The sequence below is a fragment of the Anomalospiza imberbis genome, chromosome 19, assembly GCF_031753505.1.
Source record: "Anomalospiza imberbis isolate Cuckoo-Finch-1a 21T00152 chromosome 19, ASM3175350v1, whole genome shotgun sequence".
NCBI lineage: Eukaryota > Metazoa > Chordata > Aves > Passeriformes > Viduidae > Anomalospiza > Anomalospiza imberbis.
In genome coordinates this window covers 8,705,248-8,722,176 of record NC_089699.1, presented here as the reverse complement: position 1 = coordinate 8,722,176, position 16,929 = coordinate 8,705,248, and the positions used below count along the sequence as shown (strand labels likewise).

The following is a 16,929-nucleotide window of genomic DNA, read 5'->3' as shown; positions in this document are numbered from 1 at the left end:
CCTCTCTGGGCAGTGCCCGTCCCTAGCCCCGGTGAGGGCTGGAGGAATGCGGTTGGACTCATTCCCTCCCGCCAATGTCTTCCATCCCTTTGCTGATTGAACTGGTGGATAGTGGCCAGCTGCCCACCATGGTGCCCCCCAGCCGGTGCAGGACAGCCTCAGGGTCCTCATCGGTCACAGGGAGGGGGATGACACTGAGCAAAGCCCCCGCAGGCAGCAGCATCCTCCAGCTGTCGCCAGTATTAAAGCATCAGCTGATCCCGCAGCACTGGTTTAGAGCAAGCTCGACCGGGGAACGGGATGGGGCGGGGGGGTAGAAAAGGGGAGCGATACAGTAAGGGAAGAGGGGAGACAGGCAGGGGCCCTGCTGGGGCTCCCTTGTCCCTGGGTGGTGCCCACTCTGCCCCAAAATGAGCCAGTGGTTGCAGGCAAAGGGACTATGGCTCTGGCAGGACCTGGCAGGAGTTAGAGCTCAACTCAGTCCCCACCGTGGGGGGAAAATTCTCCCAAACCTCCCCATGTCCCGGCTCAGAGCCACCAAAACACTGGGCACCACCCCAAGAGCACTTGCCCTCTCCAACGGAGCCGGGTGCCAGCAGTGCCCGTGCCCAGGCACTGCCGCCCTTCTGCCTTCCCCGGGGACAGATGCCTGGCTCAGGGACAGGGCCACCCAAATGGGCTGGGTGTTGGGCGTCTGCCACCCAGGCTGGCACTGCAGCCACTTGCAACAGCATCCTTGTGGCTGCTGGGCTTGGAGAGGCTGTTTCCAGAGAGGTTTCAACTTGCCCAAAAACCTTCTGTCTGTGCTTAGCCATGAGCTGCCTGATGCAGGACCTCCACACACCATCCCTGGTCCCTGAGACAGCCTGGCCACCTTCTGCCCAGGTGCTGTGGGTGCCTTTGGGGCACCTCGGGGGTGGAAAAGGTACCAAGAAAAAAAAAAAAAAAAAAAAAAAAAAAGACAAAAAGGAAAAATGCATCTAGGGCTACATTTATTTTAATCCCTGTAAAGCAGCACCCGCTCTCTCTGCAGGAGAGCTCAGCCAAATCTCTGAGGCTGCTGCAGTGCGAGGGCTCAGGGCAGTGGGGGATGCAGGATCTGTCCTGTCCTGGGTACCTGCCTGCCATGTCCTGCTCCCCCAGCCTCAGGCTGCTCACCTCTGCCTGATTCTCACAGCACTGTCCGCTCTCTTGCCCAAAGAGAGATTTAAGGGTTGGCAACAGGTCTTCAACACCTCAAATTCTTCTCCCACATCGACAAAAGGGCCGATCTTGGGTTTAAGGAGGCAGTGGCTGCATTTAACCCTTTCTGCTGCCTTCATGATCCAGTGTGATAGAGCCTGTGGGACCAGCTTTCCAGGGATCTGGTCTTTTGGGGCTGGCATAGAAGCACTGAGCTGTTTCCATGTCGTTATTACTCCTCCGGCAGCTCAGGGTCTTCATTTATCTCTCCCAGGACTGGCTGCTCCATGGACTGGATCCCTCAAAGGGTCTTGGCTCACAAATATTTCCCAGCAGAGCAACCCCATACCTGGGACAATACCCAGCTCCACCATCACATCCATGGCTCCCCAGCATTCCCATCCCATGGCACATTTAATCCCCATCACAGCCCAGTCCTCACAGAGATAGAGACAACCCCAAGTCTGGTCCACCACTGGGCACAGCTGGAAGGTGTCTGGAAGTGGGGACAAGCAGTGGAGGGCAAGGATTGGTGGTGACACTTTCATGCCAGGCCCCCCAGCCACACCTCCTCTCCACTGAGTCCAGTGGCTCGCAGTGAGCAACTGCCCTGAGAACCCAACTGCAGTTTTGCAGTTTTCCTGGCAAAGTCCTTCAATGTCTTAAAAAACAAAACCCCCAACATTTTTTTTCTGGGAGAAGGCAGTGAGTTTCCAAATCCAACCTGCTGCTGGGTCTGGGTCACCAGACATAATGCAGCTTGTGGGGGCTGTTCTGCATCATCAAAATAATTTATTTGTGCATTTAAACACCTGATGGCCTTTCTATATTAAAAAAAAAAAGAAAAGAAAAAAAGAAAAAAAATGCCCTGATGGCTACAAAGGTCCAGGTTGAAACAGAAGCACCACTGGCACCGCAGGATGAAGCCCACAACCCCAGGAAATGCAGCTGCACTTTTCCTCTTACTTTCCCAACTCCTTAGTGCCACTCTCTCAGGGGATGCTGTACCCTCTTTGCCCAGCTTTCGGGGCTGGGTGGGGACAACATAGGTACCAAGTGCCTTTCCCACCTTCATCCTCCCCCTTCCCACTGCTGTGGTAGTGGCCCAGTGTGCCACCCTCGGCATCCCAGCTGGTCCCTTAACCACGGCACAGTCCCAGCAAAAGGGAGCTCAGCCAGCTTCTCCAACGCCTCGTTACCTTTGCCTGGCATCTCCTCTTGCAGGAGGCTCTGTAAGCAGGTTGATAAATGCAAGGCATGGTGCTCTGACAGCTCCTGGTGTGCAGCCACCTCCTGCAGGGAAGAGCTCACTGGCAGCCAGGCTGAGGGAGCAAGGAGAATGTGGAAGGCTCATGTTGGGATCCTGATATTTGTCCAGGTTTGCACTGGCCCACCCAGGCCAACACCAGTCAGAGCCCTGGGCTCCATGCAGACTCCTCAGAGGCAACTGCAACCCCCTGGCATCTCACATCCTAAACTGGGGTAAAGCCCCACATCCTGCCCCAGCCCCCTCCATTCTGGCTCCCCAGAACTCCAGCCTTGTGTGTTGTATTGTGTTTTCATATCTTTGTAACAGTTCTGTAATGGTTTGCCCCTTCACCCCCCATTTTCTCCCAATGGTTCCACCCTGAGCTCTCCCGCCTCTTCTCCAATGCCACCCCTCCCTGGTGCCTTGTCCATCACGCAGCTCCTAATCCCACTCTCCCAGAATCTTCCACCTTGGGCATTGAGTGAGTGGACAAAGGCCACGGGTCCCTCCCTTAACCTTCCTCCATTGGCTTGTGTTTCTGTCTGTCCTTCTGCCTTCCACTCCCCTGAATTCCCCCATTGGGCAGTGGGCATCCTTTCCCCTTGTCTCTGCCCCGGTACTTAAGGTGATTACGAAAGCCACGTGGCCACTTTTGGCCATCGGACATGGAATTCAGAGTTACCCGGAGCTTGCATTAAACCTGAGACTTTTCCCCCGGCCGTGAGTCAACTCCCTCATGAGTCAAGTCCCTCATTACCTCCTCGGACACCGCCTCTCCTCCATACAAGGCAGACAGCCCAGCGCTCTGTCTTAGCTGCTCCCCGAATCTGCCATGAGAAACAGGGGAGTGTCCCTCACTGCTGACCATGCCTCTGCCGGGCAGGCGAAGCCAGGGGCTTCAGAGTGAGCACAGTGGCAGGTTTGGCGCCCAACGTGGGGCTCAAACCCACGACCCTGAGATTAAGAGTCTCATGCTCTACTGACTGAGCTAGCCGGGCTTGTCCCAGTCCTCCACACTTGCAGAGCTCCCGGGAACCCCCACCTCCAGCATAAACCTGCACCCCAGATCCTACTCAAAGCACCCACCCCCAGCCACGAGAGCAGCACACCAAGACTTCGGTATCTCCACCTCTGCGAGGCAAACCCCAGCATCAGCCTCCTGTCCCCGGGAGAAAATCAGCATAAGGTTTCTCACCCATGTGCATCCTAGACCAGTACTTGGGGAAGGAGAGGACCTGCATCTGTGCACTGCCAACACAAAGCCAGAGCTGTCCCTGGAAAGGTAGGGTGGCATCTGGGTGACACAGACTTCTTGGGCTGTCCCCACAGGCATCTGCACCCCGCTAATGGCATCTGACATCAGATGCCCACAGGTCCCTCTGCCAGAGCTGAGTCTTGCAGGTGACACTTGTGACACATGGGATTTGGCCATGGACCTACATCCATTCCCTGCCCTGCATTCATCCTGGAACTGCATTCATCTCAGTCCTTTCTGTTGGCTGCCAACCTCTCCTTCCCAAGAAGTCTGGTCAAAAATTAAGAAGGTCTGAGCCCAGGTGCTCCTATTCCTGTCCCTGTCCTGTTGGGTCACACTTAAGATGTAAACATAGGTGTAGATTATCTTCCTCCATGCTCTGCCACCTTGAGCTGCCAGGGCCACCCCTCCTTCCCCAGCTCCCCTGTCTGCTCCATCCCCCAGAGAATTCAGGGCTTCAGTGCTTAAATAATCACACAGAGCTGGCCGATCTTGGATCCCAGCTGCCATAAAAGCAATCAAGGCAGAGAGTGGCGCAAGGAGAAAGGCGGGACAGAAGTCACGGGGATGGTGCTGTGCATGGTGCATGCCTGGCACGGATCCGGTGCAGCTCCAGTCTGGCACAGCTCCGCTGCCACCATGTCCTACCCTCACAGTAATTAAGGGAGCAAAAATAAACAGGGATGGTTTTATCCCTGCAGGGTTAATTCCTCCCCCTGCGGTGGCATGTGCCTGCAGGGCTGCCCCAGAGGTTGGGAATGAGGCAGACAAAGCTGCTGGAAATGGAAATTTCCCAGGAAGGAAGGAAATCAGTTCTTTCTGGGGCGTAACCAGCCATCACCCACCAACAACTTTATTTGCCGCTGTTGTATCCCTAAATAACTCCTGGAAACAGCTGCTTGGAGTTTGCATCTCCTACACCTCTGCTCCTCTCTTGACCTTGAGAAATGGGCTCATGCAGTCCCAAAGTCATTCATCCCAACAAGCAGAGGGAAAACATCTAGACTTGCAGCACCACTGTCTGACCCTGCACAACCCTTCAACCATGAGCAAGACTTTGGCAAGTGCAGAACCCCGGCAAGGCTGGATCTGTAAGACTGGGCATGGAAACCATGAGCCTGTGGTGGGTCTGGAGTCAAGGACGTGCTTGGGGTCCTCTGGAAGAAGGGATGAACTTGTCCTTTAAGTGAAGTGGCTTCCTGGACACAGTGGGGCTGGTATCCAGCTCCAGTGACCCCAGAGCTTGGTATGCCAACGTGTTCTCCAATCCCTGCCCAGGGCTGGGGATGGATCTGGAGGGGAAGAGCACATGAGGGATGTGCCCAGGAGAGCAAGAAGTGAGGGTGGGTTAAGGCAGGGGCCGGAGCTGTGCTCAGCCAAGGCGCTGAAGTCAGCACTCTCTGGAACCATCTGTTCCCGGCGAGGCCCCGGCGCAGACGGACCCACCCGGGCTCCCGGCAGCGGGTGCTGCAATTTGGTGATTCATGCGGTGAGGGGCCGGAGCAGGACTGGACACCGCCTCTGCGCCACGCCAGCTCTGGGGATGGGGCTGGAAAATTGTGTATTAGCCACACTGGGGAAAAGCCTTTTCAACCATTTTTTCTGGTCGTGTGAGCTGGCTTTTAAACAGCAACACAGCTCCTCAGTGCCAGGCCAGAAATCCAACTCAAGCTGGTTTTCTCCTTATTCGAGAGCACAGGAAACCTCCTGCTTTGTGGGCTCTAAATGCTCATTGGAAAAGGCCAATGAGCAGCAGGCAGTCAACTAGCAAAGCCAGTGAGAGATCTGCACTTGTCTTCTGGGAGTGGTTGGAAAATGAAGCATCAACAGGAGCTTCTGGGATGTGTCAGACCTGCTACTCCAAGGCAGGAGTCCACAGGCACCCCACGAGCCTGAAGAGCTTGCCTTGACAGTCTTCAGACAGGGAAACTGAGGCACAGTAGTGCAAAGCTACAAGAGGAACTTGCAAAGACCCAAATGCAACCATGCCATCATCCCACAGTGTGACAAGCTCGGCCCCACAGCCAGCCTGGCTGCCTTGCAGAGAAGCACACAGGAGACAGCAAGGGAAGCGTGGAGCAGGGAGCTGTGTCCAGCCACTCTCCAGGCCATCGCTCACCACATGCTGACCTCCAGCAGCTTTGTGCAGCCTCATTAGAGCTAAGCTGAGCCATAATTCATCCAAGCAGTTCAAGCCACATGCAGAGCTGGCAGCGACGACTTTCAGTGTTTCAGGCCTCTTTCCAACAGCAGACGGGTGTCACTCACAGCATCGCCTTTCCAGCTCCTCACTTGTGTCAGAAAACGGCCTTGGAGCTGCTCCAGTGGCAGCTCAGGAGAGCGGAGGGCGAGGGGCATGGCTGCCCAGCCTGGCTGCCCTCTTGCACCTCCGCGGTGGGGACACACCTGGGGCAAACACAAGGTCGTTCATGCCTAAAAGCAGAACCCGGATGCGAGCCTGCAAGGGTGCACCGGGAGGGCTGGGACCCCCGGCCCGGGGGTGCCAGGTCACCCCTCTATCCCCGCCCGGCCCCTCCGCTCCCCGGTACGGCCTCCCAGCGCCACCTAACGACGCGGACCTTCCCGGTGCCCTGAGGAGGATGGAGGGCAGCGACAGCGATGGGGAGGCAGAAGAAACCCGGACACAGGGCTGGGGCTTGGGCTCCTAGGCAGCAGAGGAAAGGGAGCTGGAAGCGTTGAATAAGAATTTACATGATTGTGACCATCTTCCCTCTGCCCAGGAGGCTTAGTCCCCTGTCCCTGCCCTTCACTGACCTTCAGCATCCCATGGTTTTCTTACAGAGCAGCATTAACCCCCAGGGTTAAGCAAAGTCACGGAGCTCAGCAAGGACAGGCACTCCCGTTAATCTATTATCACAGCCCAAAAACTACCCTGAAGCATCCTCAGTTTGGGAACAGCCACGTGCCAGGCTCAGCATGAGCACAGTGGCCTTTACCACAGCTACAAAAGCATCCTGGCATCAACATTCAAGGCGATGTGAAGAAAATCCTGGGGAGGATCCATCTCCTCTCTTCCCAAAGCCTTCAGATTTGATGCAGCCACAATAACCCCTTTGCTGTCACATTCCTGGCTGGGCTGCCAACCTGAACGGCTGCTCCTCCTGGTAGGTGCAGCCCCCGTCGCCTCCACACCCTCCCCCTTCCCAAAGCTCTGATTCACCTCGGAACCCAGCATTGATGTAATCTCCTGCTCCAGAGTTCAGCATTAGGACTGCATCAGCCATGAGACGTAAGGAGAGCCACATCACACGAACAGCTGCTCCACAAAAGCTTTATTGCTCGTTTGAGTACGAGTTCCCATTATCACATTTCCTGAGTTTCTTAATGAGCTTTCAAATGAGATTTAAATAGAAAAGTATGGGAGAGAAAAAGGGAAAAATAGGGGGAAATCAGAGATCTCCATTCCTTGAGTCGAGACAGAGATGAGGTGAGAGAACAGTACCCTGTGGACAAGTCCTCTGCTGTGAGAGGCTGGGCTGAGGCTGCCCTAGCTTGATTTCCCCTCTGCTTCCATCACAGAGCCAGCACCACTGTCACCATTTCCAGAGGCCAGGGAGGAGGGGTTGCAATCCTGCAGTGCTCTGGCAGGGAACACGGGGGGGTTGGGGACAGCCAGGGAAGGGGCCCCACTGACGCTGCCCCTGTGCCACGGATAAAGAGGAGATTACAGCTCACGGCTTGTAATCTGGCTTAAAACCTGACACCGTCACCATAGGCAATCTGGGCTAAGAGAAGCATTTAATAAGCTTCAAAACACACAGACCAAAAAAAAAATAACCCCTCCAGTGAAAGGAGAGAAAGAGCTGAAGGCACTGCTTGCACCAGTCAGCACTGGCAGGTATCAATGGACACAGGATCCCCCATGATCCTGATCAAGGCAATTACATGCTTGTTATCCCAATCTACCCCATAAGACGGACTGTGGGAAGCAGAAGGCAAATTAATGCCCTTTTCTGCTTGTGGAGAGCTTACAAGTGGAGATCACCCAGAGCTGCCTTGCCTTGGGACGTTGCAGGAGCTGCAGCACTTTGGGGGCTGCTCTGAGGCTAAGGCAGTGGCAGACAAAGAACCCAGACTCAAGCTGCAGGTCCATTTTGGCTTCCCTGGAAGGGTTTATTAAAAAAAAAATATTAAAAGATGCCTGCTCTGGCATGAATGACAAGGCAACAAACACATCTGGCTTGTGGCTTAAAGGGGAGGCAGCAAGACACAGGGTAACTTCTCCATGTGACTTGCTGTGAGAGAGTGGCTGGCCAGGAGTCCCCCAGGTGCACACACACCTCCCTTCACCTGCACTGCATGATTCATTAATGCTTCAAAGACAGACAAGAATCACCCCCAGGAATGGTAGCTGGCTGCAGGGATGTGGGGCCAGCAAACAGCCTCAGGTCTTGAGACTTTGGGAACCCAAAGTTCATTGTTACCAGAGAGGCCTCAGTGTCACACACCCCTCCAGAGCCACCATCAGCCCCAGACACAAGCCCTGTGCTCCCAGGCTCTGCTCATGACGCACTGGTGTTGCCCCAGGATGGTACCACTGGAGCAGTGCCACGTTCCCACCGCTGCTGCCTTAGAGACCGATGATCTGCAGCATCTCCGCAGGATCCACAATCTTCTCCCGGGGTTTGCCAGCAGCTTTGCCTCTTGCCACTTCAGCAGCATCAATCTTCTCCCAGTCCGAAAAGGAAACAGGACGGACCCCTGGGGTGATGGTGAGAGACAGGAGAGAGAACTTAACCAAGTAAGAACAAGTTCAGCCTTAGCTCCCCATTGGCAGCAAAGCTGCCCTTTTCCAACATGGTGTCAGAGCTCAGCCTCGCAAAGGAGAAATAATTCCTAACACCAGAAGGAGAGGGGTGGCAGGTTCCAGTCGGCTCGCAACAGCGAGCACAAACCACATCAGGGGACAAAATGCTTCCAGTTCACTGTTAAACCTCAGACAGTTTAAGAGGCAAAACACACACACACTTTAATTGAATGTCTTTAAACGCAGCTACAGCAAATTACTCTCCTGGGCATTTTAATCTTTCCCCTAACTTGCTTGGAAGGATTACTAGGAAAACCACTCAAGAGCAATAGCTCACTGTCTCGGCAGCTGACACTGACATTTTACCCAAGGTCTGTGCTGCTTTTATTGGCCCTTCCCAGAGAGTGGTCATTAACCTTAGCAATGACACACATATTTGAGAGAATTCAAGCCCTGTTTTCCCTGGGCCTTGGAACATCAAAACAGCAGAAAAATCCATTCCCATGGTTCAGACTCTGCTCCCTCACAGATCCAGGAGTTTGGCTGTATTGAACCCTCCTGCTGGCTGCTACCGAGCCTCGCACTGACCTCGGCTGTGCAGGATGCTCTCCACCAGCCCAAAACCTTCTCTGGAGGGGGATATATCCAGTACACCCCCCTGGAGATCCTCCAGCACAGACTGGGCAGTGTCAAAGCTGTCGTTCATGGTGGTGATGATCACGCCTGTGGGTCCTCTCTTCACCCACCCGCTGCAGTACAGACCTGCAGGGGCACACAGAGCAGCCAGGCTCGGGTCAGCATGTGGCCTTGGACCCTTCTGGCTGCAAGTGCTTACCCTCTTCCCCACCTTGGTGATGTGAACAGACTATTAAACAGTGCTGTGGCAGGAGTTTGTGTACCTACAGATCAGCACTAAGCAGCTGCATGGGCTATGTCCCTTTAGTAACAGGATGCAGTAAAACCCCTTTGCTAAACCAGACAACTCTAAAAAGAGATGGAGGCTGGCCAGCTCTTAACCCCGACAGAGGCAGCTCATTTCCTCAGTTTCCACTCTCCAAGGTGTGCAATATCCATGCCCTTGGTGAATGAACTTCCCACCCCAAAGCCCCCAACCCACCAGCTGTGCTCAGCATGTCCCATGCAAATCCCTGTGGATACAGACCTGGGACACCCTCCACTCTGCCCGAGCTGTTGGGGATGACCCCGCGCTGGCTGTCAAAGGGCACAGCCGGGTCCAGCGGCAGGCTCCGGTAGCCAATGCTGCTGACCACGAGCCCACACTCCAGCTCCTCCACATCTCCAGTGGGAATGGCTTTGGCAGAGTCACCTGAGCCCTGAGAGAGGGAGGAAAAGGCTGACCACCACAGTCAGAGCAACAGCCCCCTCCAGCCCCCTTTTGCATCTTTGACCCCTGCGTATTTGCTAAAGGCCATTCTGCAGTAGCATCAGGGACAGAGCTCCCTTTGGAGAAACTCTTAGTGGTACCAGAAGCTCTTTTGGTACCAGATTCCCTGAGAGCCTGCCAGAGGCCACTCCAGCCAGACAGGGAACACAGAGCTCTCTTTGGGGACCAGATTCCCAAGGGATGGATGTGGCCTGCTCCATCCCAGCCTCCCAGTACCTCCAGGCGGGTCAGGGCCATGCGGATGCCCCGTGCCCTCCTCCCATCAGCACTGGGCAGCACTTCCTGGGGGCTGCGCTGGAACTTCAGCCCCCACTCCCGGGGGGCTGCTGCCCCTGCTGCTGCTGCCCGCATCTCTACTGGCTTCTCCAGGGCTGTTTTGATCATCAGCTCAGTCAGTCGCTTCCTGGGCCTGGGAGCATCTAGGAAAAGAGAGAAATCTCCACAACAGGAATCAGCAAAAACCCCTTGAGACACACCGCTGGGCCAAGGCCGTGTCAGGGCACTGTCAGTATGTGAGTCTGTCATGTCGGTGGGAGCCTGACACCTTTGAGATGACAAACTGCAAGTCAAAGTGACCAGGGGACCTCCTGAGGCTTGAGGCCAGTGGGACACACAAATCAAAGTCTGTAATTTCCTGTCTTGCTGGTGCTTGGAGGCAACAGCCCATGGAGAAGAGCAGGTCTCTGGACACCCTTGAACTCAGTGTTTTCTTTTTATGTCTACAGGAAGCTCTTAAATCAACAGCCTTGGGATCTCCCCTGCAAGGTTCCCTCAGCCCCCCTGAGCCTCCTGCCCTCATCACTCAGAGTGTAAGCACTAAGGGGCTGCACAGAGATACACAATGTTCCCTTGTCTTGGTGCCTCCTGGCACTCTGAGGACGTGGCACACCATGGTAACTGAGCCTTCATGAGCCAGGCATTAAGTACAGGACAAGAGTTTCTCTGATGTACACTCTGGACACTTGCAGATCACTCCTGGTTGCTCGCCTGCCAAGGTGAGTCCCTGTCTGGAGGAGCATGGCACACTTCCCTCACCTTTGACAGCACTTTCGAGGCCTGTGAAGTCGGCAGGGTCCAGGACAGCTCTGGTACCAGGCAGGTTTATCATCTCCCGCAGCTCCTGGGAATTGTGAGCAGGAAAATGTTACCTCCAGCAGAGAGAGGACAGCCCCACACCGCTAGGAGCCAGGAAATGGGTGCAGGAAGGAGGGTGCCTGGGATCCACAGTCACCCCCAAACCACCTCTCCCCACCAGGGATGGGCAGTTTGGGGCTCAACTCTGGGAAACAGCAGCACCTCCAGCCTCACCTTGATGGTGAAAGCGACTTGGAGAGGTCCCCTCCTCCCAACCAGCCAGACACGCTTCACCTTGCTGCAGGCAAGAGCTGCCAGGGAGCTGTCAGTGATGTCTGTCTTCTGCAAAACAGAGACGGCAGAGTGGGACGAGGGCAGATCTGGAGGGAGCTGGGGGGAAGGCACAGCCTCTGAAGGTGAAAAATCAGCAGAAAAAGCTGGCTGTGCATGCAGAGAGCCCAGGCGAGGACGGGAAACAAGTCATCTCCCTTTGCACAGAGCTATTTGCACAGCTGGTCCCTCATCACTGAATGTTCTTTCTGAGGCCATAATGCACCAGAGGTAACGAGCCAGCACCCCGTGACCGCCTCAGGGGATCCACCCAGCAGGTTCACCTTGGGGCTAACACAGCAAAGCCTTCCAGTGAGCTCCATTCTGAGGTGCCTGCAGATGCTGGGGGAACTTCTCAGCTTAGGATATACAGGCTCTGGATGAAACCTGCTGCAAACCACAGTTCAAATCACCACCTGCCTGCCCCAGGCAGCTCCAGTACAAAGCACAGGCTTGGCCAGGCCTCACCCTGGCGTTGGCACCTCACAGAAATCCTGTGCTCTGTTTCAGTCATGTGTGCTTATCTAGACTGCAAGATCTTTTCCTGAGAAAACATGACTGGTGAGACACAAGGTAACCAGGATAAACTATTCCAGACCAACATTCCTATCAGGGAACTACCTGCCCGCCCTGGCACTCATACCAGTGTCATGTCTTTTGCAGCACTGCTCCCAGTTGACTTAAGTCACTGGTTGGCAGTGTCTCCGAGTTTGGGTTTTTTTTAAATTTAATTTAGATATTAATACAGGAAGTTGCTGCACAGCTGTAACAAACCTTGTGGCATTTCTCCCAGAGGGAAAGCCTTTGCTTCCAACATCTGGGGCAGCAGCTGTATGGAGCAGCTGGTGCACACTAGCTCCCAGCTGGCTACAGGGACAAAGTCCACCAGTCTGCCCAGTGCCACCAGCTGAAACCAGGCTGCTGCCCTCAGCACCAGTAGAAAAATATAAACCTCAACAGAAGTTTCTGGCTTGGTGGCAGAGGAGAGAAAGTGCCTCCTCTTTTGCTTCTCACAGGGATGATGCTCAATTTCCAACTTTTTGGATGCCAGCAGAGAAGTCCAGAGGCCTCTGCAGCATCACCCAAGTCATGGCCACAGCCTTGCAACACTCCCTACAGACTGCGAATCCATGGGTGCACCTGACAGGCAGCAGCCTTCCCTAGGGAAAGATCCTGAAGACAGAGGAGTTCGAGGTTTTGTCTGAGATGGGTGGGAGCCAGCAGCCAGCCAGCAGGGAGGGAATTTAGGGCCTGGGCTGCCCTCATGGGGCAGAGCACCCATCACTCACCCTGAGGAGCTGCAGTGGGGACAGCAGGATGCGGGCAATGTCCAGTGCCACATTGCCGTGACCCAGAATCAGCGCTGTCTCACAGCTCAGGTCAGGCTTTAGCTGTGGGGAGAGACCCAGCTGTGACTGAATCCATATGGCCTCCACAATGTCTAAAGCAGCCCTTTAGACCTGTTCCTACCACCCAAACTCCCTTCCACCCTGCTTTGCCCAAAAAAGAGGTGATGCAGATTGGGAAACTCCACACCAGCCTCCTCCCCAAGCACACGCAGCAACACAGCTGCTCCAGGCACCCCAGATGATTCCTGTCCCCACCTTTCCTGCTCTCCTGGAAGCAGGAGCTGTTTTGGCCAAAAAGCCTCCTTAGGAAGCAGAGCATCACCCCTACAGGTTCCCATCTGGCCCTGCCAAAATGTGCTGCCAGCTTGCAGAGCCAGCTAATCCACTCTCACTGATGTGCAAATTGTTCACATTTCTACCATCTAAGAAGGATTTAACATGTCTCCTGCTAATCTTTTCCAATTGCAGGCCTTTCAGGACTTAATCTTTCAGGAGCTGAATGCCTGCCTTGGGATGGAAAGCAGGACTGGAGGAAGGGCAGAGAAGCACAGGGCCGTACTCACATCCTGGTTCTCGGGCAGCCCGTTGTACCAGCCCACGAAGGCTCGGGCTGAGTAAACACCAGGGAGGTTCTCCCCTGGGATCCCCAGGACCCGGCTGTCTTCAGCACCGTAACTCTGAGGAGGTAGCAGACACAGTCAGAGATGTCACTATGTGCAGGGTTTGACACCAAAACACAGATCTCCCCTTCCAGCTGCTGCCAGGGTCACTGCATGGCTGTGATATCCCCTCTCAAAGGCTGAGATACTCAGTGGAAGGGCTAAACACAGCCCAAGCACAGGGGCTTCATCCACCTCATCATCCTTAGCTCCAGAGCCAAATTCGACGTCCTTGGTCCAAGGCAGAGCATGACAAGCTGAGGACTGAGCAGCAAGGACAAATCCATGGCAGGCTAAAATAAGCATTGGCCAGCACAGGGGGAGGTTTCAGAGACCTGCACTTGATGTCAAGCTCCAGAAAATGCCCCCTGCAAGGGCTTTGGACAAGCCTGGGAGCATCTGAGCTGTCCCAAGGCTGGGAAGAGTTTCCCATGGTAACAAGGCACCCAGAAATACCTCACCTAAATACTCCTCCCAACAGCCCAGTGGAGAATAACCCTGCAGACCTTTCCCAGGACTCCTGGGACACCAAGGCTTTGGTACCCACCAGCACCACGGCGTGGTACGCCTGCTGCAGCTCCGGCACTGTCACGTCCCTTCCTACGGTGACGTTCCCGTAGTAGGCGCAGCGCTCCGAGCGCGCCGTCTGCGTGAAGGTGTTGATCACATTCTGCAGAGATCACAGACCTGGAGTTACATCCCACAGCCAGGGCCAAGGCCTGCTGTTGACAGGAGCTCCCTGTGCCCGTCCCCTCCAGCCTTGAGACGCTTCACCGCCTCATCCCAATCAAGTTATTCTGAGACTGTTATCTACCAACAGCCAGAGATAACTCACAGGGAGATAAGCACAGCTGTGACTTGGCACTCTCTCCACCACCCCTTGTGAAAGGAAAATTCATATTTTGCACCCACCTGGGGACGACAAGACCTTCCCAGTACATTCAGCCCCTCAGAACAAACCCCACTTCAGGGGAAAACTCCTTCCCAAAAGTGATGTCTGCAGCCCACCTGGCCCCCTCTGCTGGCATCTCATCTCAACCCTCCTGAAAGCCACTTCCTCGAGAGAGGATGCAGGGCAGGATGCCATCCAGACCTTTTTCTCCTGAGTGATCAGGGCTATACGGCAAAACCACCACTCCCACCCCTGCAGCCCCACATGGACTCAGCCTGGGGACAGGACAGATACCACCATAACAGCTGGGGCAGCATCTGCAGTATGTCCATTCCTCCCCTCCCACACAAAAGGATCCAGGCATTTTGGTCTTTGGATCTCCAGGGACTAGAGGAAATCATTGCAAGATATCGCCGTGTCTGGATCTCCTGTGTCCTACACTTCCAACCACCTCCACTCCAGCTCAGATACAGCAGATACTCCTGTGTACAACTCACTGCCAGGCAAAGGAAAATGGCTGGGAAATCCTTGGGTTAACTTTTCCTTGTCCAGGAGAGCACCTACAGCCCAACTCCACGGAGCCCATGAGGAGATCTGTGTGTTCCCAGAACGGGCACTGCTTGAGGGGCAAGCGGCAGCAGCAATGAGCAGCCCAGGGACACAGAAACCCATCTGTGCTCCTTGGCCTTGCTCTAGGCCAGGCTGAGCAGCACTGGGAGCAGCACTTCCCATCACAAGCCCCTGGTTCTGGCCCGCTGTCCTGAGCCCTTATGCCAGGTGTGCCATGCCACCTGCCCATGGCCTTAGCACGGACAAGTAGATCTGGACCTCTCTGGCCTGACAGCTCCATGTCACAGCGAGCCTGGGGCACCAGGGAGGACAGTGACCAACTCAGCTGCACCCACCACTGTCACCACACTTGACCACACAGGCAAGGACAGGGAGCCAGCACCAACCTTCACCTCAGGGTGGTCTGGGGCCACTCCAAAACGGACGAGGCCGAAGGGAACGGGCAGCTTCTCGTAGATGTCCACCAGGGCCCCGCCATGGTGCTGCGGGAGAAGAAAGTCACAGCTGGGATGAGGACAGAAAGGTCACAGGAGCCTAGCAACACTCGTCTGCAGCTGGGGGAAACACAGGGCAGGAGGATGGGCTGCAGCAAGCCAGGAACAGCCTCTTCCAGACTTTTCCATGAGCAGGATGATGCTGCACCTGGTACTGCCAGCTCAGACTACAAGATGTAGCACAGTGACCCCAACCACCACTGAGTCCATCTTGTGGGGCTCCATCTCCCTACCCAGGCCCGAGCTCCTTTTCCACACTAACCTGGGGGGCTGATCGAGCTCCTTTTCCACACTATCCAGTACCTGGGGGGCTGATCACAGAGCCCCCACACCAGCTGGGAAGCAGCCAGTACAGCACCCTGGGTGCTGGGGGACCTGCCAGACATCTGCCAGTCCCCAGCAGATGCCCATGCCCTGAGATGGCCTGGGCTGAGTCACCTCAGGGCCAGAGCCTTAGACAGATGCTTGGCTGCAAGGCTTTTGTTATCTTGTATTTTGAGTCAGCCTCTTCCCGAGATTAAGCAGCCCTGAAATTTGTCCCTGAGGCTTAGTAACAGCTATTTTCCAACACATTTCAGAGACAACACAGCATGGTTTAATGATGGGGTTAAGCTGCTGTATCTCTGCAGGGTGCCATTAGCCCAGTTCTGTGTTCAGGTCTCATTTCCCAACAGACCTGACTGCCCAGAGCACTGAAATTTGTAGACACAAGGTAAAGCATCACCCACGTGTCTTAATTCTGCTGGGGAAGGAGGAAGGAGGAGAGCAGGTCCCACGCATCCACTTTAAACACACAGTTTATGTCATTCCTGCTGGGTGACAACAGCTTTGAGCAAGACAGATTCCTGCTGATTATTTGATTCTAGAAGAATCACTTGGGATGAACTCACAGCAACCAACCTAAGTCCTGAAGGGATGACCCAGGCACAGAGCAGGGAGGACAGCAGCGGTACCAACCCCAACCAAAGAGCCCCAGAAGGACCTTGTGGGGTCTGGGCAGGCCCAAGCAGCCCCCCAACAACACCGACCTGGCTGAAGCAGGGCCAGGAGCCCACTAAACCACCCCAGAACCTGCTGAGAGCCAGGCAGGGCAGAGATGCCCCCCTCGGGCCGGTCCCTGCCCGCCCCCGCGGTACCTTCAGGATGTGCTGAGCCGTGTAGAAGCCGGCGGGGCCGCTGCCCACCACGCAGACCCGAGGCGCCGGGGCAGCCGAGGACAGCCACCGCCGCAGACCTGCAGGGGAGAACGACGGGCAAGGCGTGAGGCCACACGAGCGGCCACCTGCCGGGGGCGGCACGGCCCCTCCCCGAGCCCGGCACCCACCCAGCGGGGCTCGGCCCCCCGCGCCGGCCATGGCCGCAGCGGAGCAGAGCGGGGCCGGGGGTTATGTACCGCACCCGGGGAGGCGGGAACGCCTCGAGGTCAGGGACAGCGGCCTTGGCTCTTATAGGGCCGGGCCGGGGCCGGGGCCGGGGCCGGCGGGGTGTCAACTGCCCCACAGCCCCAGAACCGAGACCTGCGAAGCCGCGCACCGGGGTCCCGGGGGGCCCCGCGCCTCTCACAGCCGCAGGGGCGGAGCAGGGGCCTGCCGGGCGCGGTGCCCGCAGCCCCTCGGCCCGCAGCCCCTCGGCCCGCAGCCCCGGCCGCGCCGCCCGTCCCGCTCCGGCCCCGCGGCCCCGGACACGCGTCCCCCGGGCCGGG

The 16,929-nt window shown here is 55.9% G+C and overlaps 1 protein-coding gene, 1 long non-coding RNA gene and 1 other non-coding gene across 4 annotated transcripts; 1 reads left to right on the top strand and 2 right to left on the bottom strand.

The window, feature by feature from the left end:
* Window positions 1-3,356: 3,356 nt before the first annotated feature.
* Window positions 3,357-3,429, bottom strand: TRNAK-CUU (transfer RNA lysine (anticodon CUU)). Its single transcript has one exon. It is a non-coding gene; the product is annotated as a tRNA-Lys (tRNA).
* Window positions 3,430-3,902: 473 nt separating this feature from the next.
* LOC137485324 (uncharacterized) lies at window positions 3,903-4,583 on the top strand. The gene is made up of 2 exons (XR_011005274.1): window positions 3,903-3,954; window positions 4,368-4,583. It is a non-coding gene; the product is annotated as an uncharacterized lncRNA (long non-coding RNA).
* A 2,381-nt stretch (window positions 4,584-6,964) lies between these two features.
* Window positions 6,965-16,597, bottom strand: FDXR (ferredoxin reductase). Of its 2 annotated transcripts, none has more exons than XM_068209550.1 (12): window positions 16,552-16,597; window positions 16,364-16,461; window positions 15,120-15,215; window positions 13,819-13,941; window positions 13,176-13,289; window positions 12,553-12,654; window positions 11,168-11,275; window positions 10,895-10,979; window positions 10,076-10,296; window positions 9,617-9,788; window positions 9,043-9,216; window positions 6,965-8,408 (listed from the first exon to the last, which is right to left on the bottom strand). In XM_068209550.1, the coding sequence occupies exons 1-12, from the start codon at window positions 16,580-16,582 to the stop codon at window positions 8,278-8,280; spliced, it is 1,455 nt and encodes a 484-aa protein (XP_068065651.1). In that variant the 5' UTR covers window positions 16,583-16,597; the 3' UTR covers window positions 6,965-8,277. The 2 variants fall into 2 exon arrangements, with proteins under 2 accessions (XP_068065651.1, XP_068065653.1); XM_068209552.1 differs by having other exon boundaries at window positions 10,076-10,278.
* Between the last annotated feature and the right edge of the window lie 332 nt (window positions 16,598-16,929).

Excerpts from the sequence above, each read along its gene's own strand:
- FDXR (XM_068209550.1), bottom strand. The coding sequence starts at position 16,582 with ATGGCCGGCGCGGGGGGCCGAGCCCCGCTGG. Across the intron at positions 16,462-16,551 it reads GGGGGGCCGAGCCCCGCTGG|GTCTGCGGCGGTGGCTGTCC; the intron begins GTGGGTGCCGGG and ends TCTCCCCTGCAG. Across the intron at positions 10,297-10,894 it reads CCTCGAAAGTGCTGTCAAAG|ATTTCTCTCTTTTCCTAGAT; the intron begins GTGAGGGAAGTG and ends CCTGTTGTGGAG.